General features: G+C 37.6%; 1 protein-coding gene across 1 annotated transcript; it reads left to right on the forward strand.

The window, feature by feature from the left end:
* The first annotated feature begins 271 nt into the window (after positions 1-271).
* On the forward strand, positions 272-14962 carry chdh (choline dehydrogenase). Its single transcript, XM_042762938.1, has 8 exons — positions 272-1058; positions 1593-1728; positions 3420-3432; positions 5379-5508; positions 9580-9714; positions 9834-9976; positions 12802-12904; positions 13892-14962. The coding sequence occupies exons 1-8, from the start codon at positions 338-340 to the stop codon at positions 14308-14310; spliced, it is 1800 nt and encodes a 599-aa protein (XP_042618872.1). The 5' UTR covers positions 272-337; the 3' UTR covers positions 14311-14962.

Here is a 14962-nt window from a genome sequence, read left to right on the forward strand (position 1 = left end):
ATGTTACCATAAGGGAATTTGCAAGTAAATTTATTCCACTTATGAAAGAGGTCTTGGAAATCAAACACAACTAATATATCTGTTTGATTTTCTATTTTTCATGAGTTTAATATTAAAATGAGTATAATAGTAATGTTGAAGATTTACTTATTAGTGCTTCTAAATTTCTGGACTGTATTTCATAGTTAGAAATTGCACTTGGCAAGTGTATTTAACTTGTATACTTTTCAGCAAATCCTAAAACGGCATCAAGTGCAATGAATTTCATGATGTTTGTTTTCTCAAGGGCCCTGATGACCATCAGTGCAGGACTTTGAAAGCTGAGATCTCCATCAGTATGCTGTGTTTCTCATCGTCTGTGAGGCTCACTTCAAGCCTTCGCAGGTACATCGGTGTGCAACGCTTGCCAAACTCATGTCCACTGCTGCAGCAACGCAGGTACAGCAGTACCGCAGTAAATAAGAGCACAGCATCCTACAGCTATGTCATAGTCGGGGCCGGATCTGCAGGCTGCGTGCTGGCCAACCGTCTGTCAGAGAACGCATCCGATTCAGTGCTGCTTCTGGAGGCGGGACCCAAAGACAAGCAGCTGGGAAGCACCCGTCTGTCCTGGAAGATTCACATGCCGGCCGCTCTGACGTATAACCTCTGCGATGACAAGTACAACTGGTTTTACCACACGCTACCTCAGGCGCACATGGATGACAGGGTGATGTACTGGCCTCGTGGGCGCGTCTGGGGCGGCTCATCGTCGCTCAATGCCATGGTGTACATTCGGGGGCACGCTGAGGACTACAACCGCTGGCAGAGCGAGGGCGCCGAGGGCTGGGGCTACGATTACTGTCTTCCGTACTTCCGGAAGGCCCAGACGCATGAGCTGGGAGCGGATCGATACCGAGGTGGCGACGGTCCGCTGCATGTGACGCGAGGAAAGACCAGTCACCCTCTGCACCACGCGTTCATCGAAGTGGGCCAGCAGGCTGGATACCCCTTTACGGATGACATGAATGGATTCCAGCAGGAAGGAGTGGGCTGGATGGATATGACCATCCACAGAGGTGAACATTAAGAAAGGAAATTAGGGCTGGACGATAAACCATAATCAAATTTATGTTGATAATGATCTCTGGACATTAATCTAACAGTCTGACGCACAGCAGAAATGAACAAAACAGCCAGCCAGTGAATGTGGCTAGTAAGTTCTGCATGTCTCTGTGTGAATGAATGCCGCCATTTAGTCTGATACACAAACTCAAACAGCGTCACGCTCACTGTCTGTGTCTCAATGCTTTTGCGAGAGTGACTTCACAAAGTTTTCATGAGGTATGCATGATTTCATTTGAGAAAAGCTACCGACAAATGCACACTGAAACTCAAAGAACAGCAAATAAAGAAATAAATGAATAAAAAATAAAAAGTTTAACTTGAAGAAATTATGACTGAAATATATCACTTCTGTATATTAAAATGTACTTTTCAAAGTAGTCATACATTGTATCATACAACCAGTATTACCAGTACCTAGTAATAGTAGAATTCTGTTCTTGAATCTGTAATGACCAAATTCAACTTCTCCCCTTTTTCTCCAACAGGTAAACGATGGAGCACAGCTAGTGCTTACCTCCGGCCTGTGCTGTCCAGAGCCAATCTGAGAACAGAGGTCAGCTGCATGGTGACCCGTATTCTGTTTGACGGGACCAGAGATGGGGGGGTAGGAGTACCGGGAGGGTTGGAGTATGAGAAGGGTTGACAGATGAAAAATTGGGTCGATGGCGTTAGTGTTTGTGTAATTGCATTTTGACACTGCACTGAACCCCTGGGTTATCAATGTTTTAAACCCTGCAGTTTAAGGGAAAATGCTAAATGTCAAAGTGGTTTTAATTGGAGCGGAAAACAGTCCAGGCATATGTATCGCACACAGCAGAGCACGTACACCTTTCAAAGTATGCTACATTGGTCGTGAATGTGGATAGACACATTTGACTCTTCATGTGCACTACCTAATGAATGCTTCTATAGTATACTTGGGATTTAGAATTATAAATAAACTAGCCTTGCTTTGTGACCAGAAAAAGTATTTCATTACAAACTGCATAGTGCAGTCAGGAATATATAAACCTGCCATTAACAGTTTTAAGTGAGATTAAAGGGATAGTTCACCACAAAAAAAAAATAAAAAAATGCTGTTATTTTACTCTTCCTCAGGCCATCCAAGATGTAGATGACTTCTTTCTTTAGCAGAAAAGTAAAGAAGATTTTAACTGAAATCCTTAAAATTATCCATAAAATGCAAAACTATGCACTTTGAGAATCAAGAAAGCATATACAGGCAAGGCAAAATTAACATCCGTGGCTCCTGATGGTATATATTGAGGTCTTATAAAGTGCAATAATCATTCTTTAAGAAAAATGGAACAGTATTTACAACATTGTTGTCTGTGATCAGCCTCAGGCAAACGGTCCGGAGTGATGTCCAGTCCACGAAGGAATCCTTCTTTTGATCCGATTATTTTTAGTGAGATATTGGTTGTTTTAATAATAATAATAATCGTGTATACATGATATCATTGTATGATTACATAAACACATTGCTGAATCGAAATATTGAAAACAGTAAATTGAAATGAACTGTCCAAAAGAACCAGTTCAAGGAAACAAATCAGACTTTCCTGTTTCTCTGAGGCTCTGGATTGCAGTTAATGATGTTCTGTTTCTAGCACAGACCGATTGTTTTTCTTCGTAAGACCTCTATATATTATCAGGAGCCACGTTATTCAATTTGTCTAGTCTGTATTTGTTTTTTTTTTTATTGTTTTTTTTGTTTGTTTTTTTAAGAGCCAGTATCTATTGACATGCATTTTATGAATCACCACCCTAGTAAAAAAAACAAAAAAACAAAACTATATATATATATATATATATATATATACACACACACACACACACACACACCCCGCCCACTTTATTAGGTACACCTATTCAATTGCTTGGTAACACAAATTGCTAATCAGCCAATCACATGGCAGCAACTCAATGCATTTAGGCATCTAGATGTGGGTAAGACGACTTGCTGAAGTTCAAATCTAGCATCAGAATGGGGAAGAAAGGGGATTTAAGTGACTGAACGTGGAATGGTTGTTTTGAGTATTTCAAAAACTGCTGATCTACTGGGATTTTCACACACAACCATCTCTAGGGTTTGCAGAGAAGGGTCCAAAAAAGAGAAATTATCCAGTGAGCGGCAGTGGACGAAAATGCCTTGTTGATGTCAGAGGTCAGAGGAGAATGGGCAGACTCGTTAGAGATGATAGAAAGGCAACAGTAACTCAAATAACCACTCGTTACAACCAAGGTATGCAGAAAACCATCTCTGAACGCACAACACGTCGAGCCCTGAAGCAGACTGGCTACAGCAGCAGAAGACCACACCGGGTGCTGCTCCTGTCAGCTAAGAACAGGAAACGGAGGCTATGATTCACACAGACTCACCAAAACTGGACAATAGAAGATTAGAAACATGTTGCCTGGTCTGATGAGTCTGGATTTCTGTTGAGACATTCAGATGGTAGGGTCAGAATTTGGCATAAAGAACATGAAAGCATGGATCCATCCTGCCTTGTCTCAACGGTTCAGTCTGCTGGTGGTGGTGTAATAGTGTGGGGGATATTTTCTTGGCACACTTTGGGCCCCTTAGTACCAATTGAGCATCCTACCTGAGTATTGTTGCTGACCATGTCCATCCCTTTATAACTACAGTGTACCCATCTTCTGATAGCTACTTCCAGCAGGATAATGCACCATGTCACAAAGCTCAGATCATCTCAGACTGGTTTCTTGAACATGGCAATGAGTTCACTTTACTCAGATGGCCTCCACAGTCACCAGATCTCAATCCAGTAGAGCAGCTTTGGGATGTGGTGGAACGGGAGATTCGCATCATGGATGTGCAGCCGACAAATCTGCAGAAATTGAGTGATGCTATCATGTCAATATGGACCATTCCTCTGAGGAATGTTTCCAACACCTTGTTGAATCTGTGCCACGAAGAATTAAGGCAGTTCTGAAGGCAAAAGGGGGTCCAACCCGGTACTAGCAAGGTATACCTAATAAAGTGGCCTGTGTGTGTATATATATATATATATATATATATATATATATATATATATATATATATATATATATTATATATATATATATATATATATATATATAAAGCTAGTTAAAGTGCATGACGAAGAAGAGTAGTTCAGTCCACAGTCTTGAATAAATCCACAGGGAAACAACAGAGCCAAAGGTAAATCCACATCAACTGATATTTGGCACAGGACTCAACAGAACAGGGAGAACTTCTACAGATACTAAACGAGGGAACTAATGAGAAGATTAACGGACACAGGTGAACTGAATGAACTAATCAAAGGAGAGACAGAAACTAGATCAAAATCAAAATGAGCATGAAGACAAATGAAAACACAACACGTGAAATCCATAACTGTGACAGCAGGGATCACAGTTTCAGCTAAAAAACTGCTTTACTGTTCTACCAAAGAAAAAAAGAAAAAAATTACTAGATGGCCTGAAGGTGAGTAAATTTGAGTAAAACTTATTCTTAGCCTCTAACTCAATCACTGGTGAGTGAGGACTTGCATTATAGAAGGTGTTTGAGTTGAAATGTTTTGCTTTGTAGATGCAACGTTAAACTGCATCATCGGTTACCTTTAAACCTGTTTAAATCTTCCAAACAGGTGTTTTTCACAGCCAAGTCTGTCCTTGACTCAACAGACAGTGCTTTTGCATCAAGGCACGTTTAAAGGTTTTTACCTTCTAAGACACTATGACATCTGATTAGACATAACCAAGCAAATGCTTTGGCCATTTTTATTCTTTCAACCATTCTCAGAGCTCTTGTGGGATGGCATAGAAAGCCAACCAGATGAAGCAACCCCCAGTAGACAGGATGTTACGTTGGATAAGGATGTGATTATCTGTATACCGGCTGTGAAGGCAGCATTTTCCAGCGCATGGCCTTGATAACAGCCGTATATCTCTAGCAGAGATCTGTGCTAAATGAGATCTGAAGATCTAAAGCCTTTGACGTGTAAAGTTCAGTAAGCAGGTTGTTTAGTCTATGTGATTAACCTACATAATCTGTCACAGTTGCAAAGTTGGGACTTTTTTTCCACCAGACTCTCACCACATCAACAGATCAACAGTTCTGAGAATGTCTGTAACAGACTGCTGATAAGTGATGATAGTCACGCTCCATGGCTTCTTATCTGCCAGGCAGTCTTTCACTTTCACTCATTTCCTCTGATAAAAATAAATAAATAAAAGATTGTGATTTGTTGACACGTGTATGTCTCTTACGTTGACTTCAGGTTTTTGCTGATAAGGAGGTCATTCTCAGCGGTGGAGCAATAAACTCTCCACAGCTCCTCCTGCTGTCTGGAGTGGGAAACGCAGATGAACTTCGCAAACATGATATTCCCGTTATACAGCATCTTCCAGGTGACCCCATTTCCTTCTTTATGCGGTGTAGCCTCAAGGCCCCTTTCCTTCAGACCAGGTCCATGCGAGTAAATACTGGCTTTAGTGAGGAAGTAAAATGGGTTTTACTGGCAAACTGGCTGCACACTTTAAAGTAGGCATGAAACAGACAATATGTATTATCTCTTGTGGGAAAGAAGTACACTTTATTATACTATTTTTTTTTTTTCTCTGTAAAACTTTCAGTAAACTAGTTAATTCAGTAGCCTAATAAACACCTAACTTTACAAATACAATTAAATAGACACCACTGTCATTTATTAATTATTTCCAGAATACTTATGGAAATAATTAGACTGTTTTTTTTTTTTTTTTTTTTTTTTTTTTTTTTACTTTTGTAAAAGAAACTGATCATTTGCATGTTTGTGTCTGATAAACAATATGCAGAGCCAGTTTAATGAAAATCTGAAGTAAAACATTAAATAAATGATTTAAATGTTTCATCTTCATATCACAACATAGGATTTTTCTAACAACATCAGTAATCAATAATAATAACATTAGGTGAAATAAATGGACAAGTGTTTTCAAATAGAGAACAAATAAATGACGGGAGTCTATTTAGTTGTGATTATAAGGTTAACTAGTTTACTGAAATTGTCCTGAAAGTAACAAAACAAATTTAATTACAGTCCATTTCAAATGACGTTATCAAAATTATTGTTTTTGTCCATCTACGTAGATTACAAAATACCCACTAACAATGCTCTTATTAGTGTTTTACTGTTGAAAAAAAACAGCATATGCTGGTAAGAGATGTTTTGAGGCATGGCTTCTGGTTTGAGCTGGTTTAAAGGTGGTCAGGAGCTAGTTGCTTAGGACCAGCTCAAACCAGAAGCCATGCCTCAAAACATCTCTTACCAGCATATGCTGTTTTTTTTCAACAGAGTAGTGCATCTGCAGCAAAAGACACGCATCAGCACTCATTGACGCTCTTATTGTTATCTGACATTTACATTTATTTTGTAATTTGTATTTTTACCCCATTAATTTCTATGTATTTACTCAAAATATTTTTGGAATGGTATTTCAGTCCCTCACATGATTTATGGTGTAAAAAAAAAAAATAAATAAATGGAAGGGCCAGATTCACTAAACAAGGCAAATTAGCGTGAGACCACAATCCCATAAAAGTGCAGATGGGAGTGGAAAGTTCTGCAGGTGATGTACTGACAGTATGCAAATTAAAATGACACAGACACCGCTAGATAATTTCCATAATGACCAACACAATCTCCCAAGAGCAAGTTTTAGATTTAAATACTCTCCTAAAAAATTAATTTTGTGTCTGAAAGGGAAACTCCTACAAATGCATATGCAATAAGATCAGCTGCAAAAATGTATTTTTGGGTTTGCACTCTCTTTTGTAGCTGTATAATTTAAAGACTTTTTAAACAAGTGGATCTGGTTAAAGGCACATCCAGTGGCTCAAAGTACATTAAGCCAAATGTTCTGACAAGCATTTATGGTAAACTAAAATTTACGTTTATGTCTTGAAATGTGTTTGTCTTGTATTTAAATATATTTGTAATGAAGACGTTGCATACCAGAATGGAGTCAGAACTGTATGAGATTGTCTGACCTTGCATTTGTCAGACAACAAGTGATTCATATCACAGGAAGTGCAAGTTATGACATTTTGATTAAAGATTGTGGTCAAAAGAAGATGTTGACAAGAGCAGTAACGTGCAATAAGAAAATAAATAGTCTGTTTTGATTTTAAGCAGTCTCTAAGAATGCGAACATATATTTAAATCTCAGTATAAGAATGATATCTGACCCTCGCTCGACTTGTCATATGTAATGTGAATGCCATATGTTCATAACAGTTAAACTGAACGGAGGCTTTAGTCCAAAGCAGCTTCACCTGCTCTGGGAATTATTTTAGAGGAAGAAATAAATACATTTCTGCCATTTTAAGCCACCAAAACAAATCTGTGATAAGCAAAATCAGAATTTTTTTTTTTTTTTTTTTTTTTTTTTGACAGCTGCAGTTTTACACATAGATTGTTTGTGCTATGAAATGATCTCCATGAAACTGTTTTGTATCATGAACCACTTTGCATGCAATGGCCACACTTCACTAGAGCTCCCGTTCAACTCATATTTTTTACATTTCAATGCAAAAGTAAAACTTAAAATTGTTAAAGCAAAGATATAAGTTAGAAATGAAGATATGCTTCAGTGGCATGTTTTTCCCTAATCTTGTGATATGGCATGACGGGCCAAATCAGAGGGCATCATGGGCAAACTTTGGCTTGCAAGCCCTTGATTGGGCATTTGATTTTGACAAAATAAAATACTCCAGTGACAACAGGGTTCGTACAATGTGCTTAAAGTGCCTGAAATACTTGAATTTGACTTTTTGAAATTTAAGTCCTGGAAAACCCTTGAAAACAGCCATATTTATGTAAAGGTTCTTGAAAAGTACTTGAATGTTTAAAAAGGCAGTATATATAAAATTAGTGTTAATTTTTGTTTTCGATAAAAACAGTCTTGTCTTCTAGCAAAATTAAGGATGCAGCGTGTCTGATATTAATACAGAGGTGTTTCTCCTTCTGACTCTCTCTTCAGGTCAATTATATATTCATAAAAAATCACTTTGAATAAGGTAAGCGATAACTTTGCCATAGTATCTTTTCAAGTTGCCACAGACATTGCATGCTTTGCATGTGCTGCACTTTATTTGTACCATTTTGTTTTATTAATTTATTTATTAGAATTTGAAAGATTATGATGATGTTGTGATCTCTGATTTTAGTCCTTGAAAACGAAAAAAAGTAGTGCTTAAAGTCCTTGAAAGTCCTGGAATTTATTTTTGCAGTTTCTGTACGAACCCTGTGACAAGCAAATAATTTCTCACGTTTGCACACTTGCAACACACTCCAGCTGAAGAGTGTCAAACTAAGAACACCCCTTACAACAGGGATGATCATGTTTCACGGCTCAGGGGCCATTTTTAGACATTGTTGGGCCAGTGAAGAAGATGAGCTGGTAAGACTCAGCAGTACACTTATTTGGTCACTTTATCACTTCAGTCATAATTTCTTGTCTTTTCTTTAGAAAACACTTTCTTTTTCCAGAGCAGATTATTCTGTGATCCATTTTGAAGTAAGTCTTATTTAAAAACAAATGTGCACATTTATAATGTAAATTAATCTGAGGAGATTTCAACATCAAACATGATGTACTTCACCTTGAATATTCTAGTATTCACTGCACAGTCACCTGTAAAGGATAGTGTTTATTTGTATTTTTTTATTTAAAAGCATTTTATCTAAAAAATAATAGAAGCCCGTTTCCGCCCCTGAATAAAAAAGGTAATTGTGACTTTTTCTCTCACAATTCTGACTTTTTTTCTCATAATTGTGACTGTCTCGCAATTGTGAGTTTATATCACAATTCTGTGAAGAAAAAAATATCTAGTAATTATTGATTTTTTTGTGATAATTTTGTCTTTTTTTTTTTTTTTAGTTTTTTAATTGGGTTTCAATAAGTGGGTTTAATTCATTGAGTATGGTATTTATGTTAGGTTGTATTTTCATAAGGTAAATTTAGGAGAAGAAAATTGCTTTGTGGCAAAATGTGTGCCTAATTAGTGTTTTGAAATATCACAAGGTTTACAAACTAGTGTGCTTTATTGGAACACTAACATTATCGCAAGTCTATAGAGTGTACAGAATTTAAACAGGCACACAATGCTAAACAGAACCTTATTATTCTAATATACTTAGTTACAATAAACTTTATAGTTCTTAATCTTGGTTTGAACGGGCCTTAATTCTTATTTTTTTTTTTATTTTTCATTTTTTTTTTATAAATTTTAGTTTGAGAGGGGCATAATATTGCTCTAAAGTTTTATTTCGGGGAGGTGGGAGAAATGCTGTTTCAAATATCAGTGAATTTGCGATTTAAAAACTGATTAAAAAAAAAATCTTGACAAAAAGGTTAAATGTGGACTGTGCTTATGAAAGAATTGTGTGTGTGTGTGTGTGTGGGGTTGTGTGTGTGTGTGTGTGTGTGTGTTCACAGGTGTGGGCTGTAATCTCCAGGATCATCTGGAGATATATGTGCAGCATCGCTGTACTCAACCCATCACACTCTACAAAGCCCAGAAGCCCTTCCACATGGTGAAGATCGGCCTGGAATGGCTTCTCAGATTCACAGGTAATGAATCTGAACGTTTGGTTCAGTAAGAGCTCTGGTTAGTTGTGTGCTTCTCACAAAGCCTGTCAAGAGCATGAAGTGTTTCCAGTCATTAACACACTGTGTGTGTTCTGCTGTAGGTTACGGTGCAACAGCTCATCTGGAGAGCGGCGGGTTCATTCGTAGTCGTCCTGGTGTTCCTCATCCTGATATTCAGTTCCATTTCCTGCCCTCTCAGGTCATCGATCACGGCCGTGTTAAATCCAAGATCGAGGCCTTCCAGGTTGGAGTAGTTTAAAGACTACATAATTCTGCCTGTTTTGAGCTGTTGCTAATCAAACACTATCTGTGTTCTGTTGTCAAGCCTAAAGAGTCACATGATGTAGAGGGGCGTTCACACAGGTCAATAAATGGCTGGATTCTTAGTGTAGTAGGTGTAACCTAACATTAACATTCTGCAGAGAAATGTGTTTGTACATAAATGGCAGCAGTGCATTATCAATAATATCAGAAACATGATTATTAGTGAAACACACTGGCTCAGAATGCTGGTGATTTCTGATACATCGCTGTTTGTGGACAGAGACAAACCAGATCGTAACATGAACACTCTGATGACAACCCAGCTAACATAATAATAATAATAATAATACATTTTATTTGTAATGCGCCTTTCTTAATACTCAAAGCGCTACAACATGTACAAACAAAATAACAAGTCAACCAAAACTACAAATATCAAAAATAAAATCATAGTAATAGTCATAAATTAAAAGCTTCAGTAAAAAGAAGTTTCTTAAAACAATCCAAGAAAGCAGCATTCCTAATAAACACAGGTAATGCATTCTGTAACTTAGGCGCATTATAGGAAAGCCCCCATGGTTTTTAATTTACAAAAAGGCTGATACAAGGAAAAACAACCAGCGGAGAGAGCGAGAAGGTGTGGAAAGAGTTAACCAAGTCACAAATGTAATCTGGAGCCAGCCCATGCACTGCTTTATGTTAAAATCAGAGTTTTAAAATCAATACGTGATTGAGCCAGGAGCCAATGAATTTGCTGGAGCACTGGGGTAATATGATGGTGTGAGGATGTATAAGTCAAAACCCGCGCAGCGGAGTCTTGAATATATTGTAGTCTCTTAACAGAACTTGCTGGTAAACCCCCAAAGAGAAAATTGCAATGATCGAGCCTTGATGTGATGAAGGCATGAATAAGACTCAGCCTGAGGCCTATAAAGAAAGGGTCTAATGTGAGCAATGTTATGACGATGGAAAAAAAGCAACTTTAGTTATGTTTTTGATGTGAGAATTAAAAGTCAACTGAGCATCAAAAATCACACTCAAAATATGCACCTGAGCAGAAGGAGATATTTGGATATTGTCAACTGAAAGTTTAAAATTACTGAACTTATTAACATTAGATGGAGTGGATGTTGTTAAAAATTTATGTTATTTTAAGTTTTAGTTAGATTTTTTTAGTAAGTTTTTTTATTTGCATTAATTTGGCAGAAAGAGTTAAAAAGGAAGAAGTGGATTCAGGCTGGGTGATGATATAAATCTGGGTATCGTCCGTGTAACAATGATAGCCCAGGCCATACTTCTGAATAATCTGCCCAAGAGGCAGCATGTAAATACTAAATAGAACAGGTCCCAAAACTGAGCCCTGAGGGACACACTGACACAAAGGCGCAGTCTGAGATCTATTATTACCCAGTGAAACAAACAGAACGTTCTGAAAGATAAGATTTAAACCAGTTCAACACCGTTCCAGATAGACCAATCTATCTATGTAGTCTGTTAATGCAGCACTAAGATCTAAAAGAACCAAAATGCCACAAGCCCCAGAATAAGCTATAACAAGGTCACTCAACACCCTAACTAAAGCAGTCTTTGTGCTATGTCCAGACCTAAACCCAGACTGAAAAGTCTCTAGTAACAACTACACGCTCAAGGACTTTTGCCAAGAATTGTAAATTAGAAACTGGCCAATAATTGGACATCTCAGCAATATCACTCCCAGGCTTTTTTAGAACCGATGTAACTGCTGCCATTTTTAATGCAGGAGAAACAATCCCTTTACTAAGTGAGACATTGACAATGGCAGTGATGTGGGGTACAATAATAGACAAAAAACTTTTCAATACAGTAGTAGGGAAAGGGAAACATCACAACTTTCACTAGGACAAAACGTTCTTAACGTAATGAAATGTTCTTTATTAATATTGATGTATGGTCTCATAACACTGAGAGAAAACGTTTTTAGAACAACATTCTTGAAAGGTCTTAATGATGGTATTTTTACTTGATGAACATTCCCATAATGTTGAGAAATTTTCTAATGTTATATTTTGGGTAAATTATAAAATTAGTAGAACTAATACGTGTTTAAGACATTAGTCACTTTTAAATAATGTTTTAAGCACAACAACAAAACTAGACATGTTAATGTTCTTAGAATATTAGAAATAAAATGACAAATAACACTATTTTGGGTGAAAATATTAGTAGAACATTGTAAGAAACTTTAATGTTCTAAGACCATTAAAATGTCCTTTTTTATTATTATTTTTATTTTTTTCAAGATTACAACATTAAAAAATAAACATTCAAATATAATATTTGTTATATTTTGGGTGAAAAAGTTGCGAGGGAACATTAAACGAATGTCCCAAAAAGAACACTTACTTTATAATCCTAGAATATTAAAAATAAAAATTATATTCTAGGAGAAAATTTGTAAGAACATTGCAAGAAACATATTAGAAACCTTTTTAAATAACATTCTAATAACAACAATAGAACTGGACATTTCAACGTTTTAGAAACATTTCCAAACAATGTTCCCACAATATTTTTATAACCTAAATTTTGCTACCTGGGAATAAGATTTGACTTTCCATCACTAGACATGCCCACATCGCAACACCGACGGTCTTACGTGAAATTTACTTTGCTATGAATCCCAGTGTGCGTGAAGACTTCTTTAATTCACCTGTAGCTGAGGAAGTAAATGTTGACTTTCATTAAGAGAGTCAAGCTTCAGTCATTGACTACAGTTGCAGTCTTTGCCCTCACGGCACATTTGTTTATTCTCTGTAATGTGTGTAGGTTCATGTTGGACCCATGAGGAGCACGAGTGTTGGGTGGCTCAAACTGAAGAGTAAAGACCCGTTTGATCACCCTATCATCCAACCAAACTACCTTTCCACCGGTACGTTCACTCTGATCTGACCCTCAGGCCTCAGGCACCATGTTCTTCTGTGAAATGGAGCTGTTCTAGGGTAACCATGGGACTTTGTCCCCCATCCTACAAGACTAAATCAGTTTCCTGCATTTCAATTATGGCCGTTTTATTTTTGTCTTGTCTGAAATTACAATATAGCAATAAAAATAATATCAAACTGTGATTGGAGTTAAAAATCTACTTTTGCAGCTGTCATTTCCTAGCTACAGCATGAAAAATAACCAACCAACCAACACACTCGTGGAGAGGGTTTCTTTTCCACTAATTTGTTGTTACTTAAAGGGATAGTTCATCTGCAGATGCTGGTCCCCTTTGACTTGCCTAGTGTTGTTGTTGTTTTTCTTTTCATACTATGGAAGTCAATGGGGACCAGTAAACTATCTCTTTAAGGAAATGTATTTTGGTAAATGTATCTCTCTCCCACTTTTTAAGGGTGTTGCAACAGTTTTTCTGTTCAACTTCTGAACTTTGCGGTCTAGAAGCAAATAGTGTTCAGTAATACAGGTGCTTTCAGTTTGCTCCTGTCTGAACTTTTCACATTTTAAATAATCTTACTCTTTTTAAATCCCAAATTTAAGAACCTTAAGTCAATTCCAGTCAAAAGTTTGTAGATTTTTCTATAGTAAGAAACTTAATATATACTGTATATACACATTTTAATATATATGTATAAAGAGAAAGATAATCAGAAACACTCACATAACGCATCAACAGATTTTATGGCGAGAAACCAGAACAGAAGTGAGGCTGTATCTTTGGCATATTGAGATGAAACATGGTAATCATCAATGGTGTAGGCAAAACTTGTAGCTAAAGCGTGAACCCCTCGTGGTCACAAGTTGGTTGTGTGTTCATATGTTTTGAACGGATGATCCTGACATCATAACTGTCCTGACTGATTCTTGTGTAGTTTCTCTAACTGCCTCATGTTCTCCATCTCTTGATGTCCCACAGACACTGACGTGTGGGAGTTCAGAGAATGCATCAAGCACACACGGGAAATCTTCACTCAAAAAGCCTTCGACCCTTTCAGAGGACCTGAGGTGCAGCCGGGCCCCGCCGTCCAATCCGACGCAGAGATCGACTCTTTCGTCCGGCAGAAGGCGGACAGCGCATACCACCCGTCCTGCACGTGTAAAATGGGCAGCGCCTCGGACAGCATGGCGGTGGTGGACCCTGCTCTGCGTGTGTACGGTCTGCAGGGGCTGAGGGTGGTGGATGCCTCTGTTATGCCCAGCATGGTGAGCGGGAATCTGAACGCCCCCACCATAATGATTGCTGAAAAGGCAGCAGACGCCATTAAAGGCATTCCCTCACTCCATGACCCTGGAGTTCCTGTTTACCGGCCCATGTCTCTCGAGACGCAGAGATAAGACGGCTTTGACCTGGCCGTTCATGGTAATGTGGGAGAATGCATTTAGACTTGCTTTCAAATAATGGGAACAGTTAGGAGGCCAGTTTTCCTGGTATGAATGAATCATTTTGCCACATGATCAAACCACTTTTCAGTATTAGGTAGCTTAGCTTTATCTAGAAAGTGACTGATTTCAGTATGTCTTAAATTTAGATGTGCATTATTAAAAAGGGTAATTGCTAATGCATTTAATGAAGTATGACCAGACATGATCTTGATCATTTTCATGAGATTCTCTCTGTAAGTCTTAATGAAACCACTAATATCACACTCTTCAAAGAAGAGCCATTTGTACTGTAGCATAGATATTTCCAGTTTGCATTTCCACACTAAATATAACATTTCAGCTGCTGAGCCTAACTGTAGGAACCAGTTATTCATGCAAATAACTTTTTTTTCTTGTTTACATGGAGAGAAAACGAGAACCTTCAGACATATGTGCATGGTATACTGGCATGATGGGATTTTTTCTTTCTTTTTTTTTTTTTTTAAATACAACTAAACAGTGGTCCAGTTTTAACAGACTGACAGTGCATATTAAATCACTACAACTGATGATTGTCTTTTAAATAACAACTGTACCTGTCAAATAGAATAAAATGATTAAATTA

Source organism: Cyprinus carpio, chromosome A8 (genome assembly GCF_018340385.1).
Source record: "Cyprinus carpio isolate SPL01 chromosome A8, ASM1834038v1, whole genome shotgun sequence".
NCBI lineage: Eukaryota > Metazoa > Chordata > Actinopteri > Cypriniformes > Cyprinidae > Cyprinus > Cyprinus carpio.

Excerpts from the sequence above, each read along its gene's own strand:
- chdh (XM_042762938.1), top strand. The coding sequence starts at position 338 with ATGCTGTGTTTCTCATCGTCTGTGAGGCTCACTTCAAGCCTTCGCAGG. Across the intron at positions 5,509-9,579 it reads CGTTATACAGCATCTTCCAG|GTGTGGGCTGTAATCTCCAG; the intron begins GTGACCCCATTT and ends GTGTGTTCACAG. Across the intron at positions 9,715-9,833 it reads ATGGCTTCTCAGATTCACAG|GTTACGGTGCAACAGCTCAT; the intron begins GTAATGAATCTG and ends GTTCTGCTGTAG.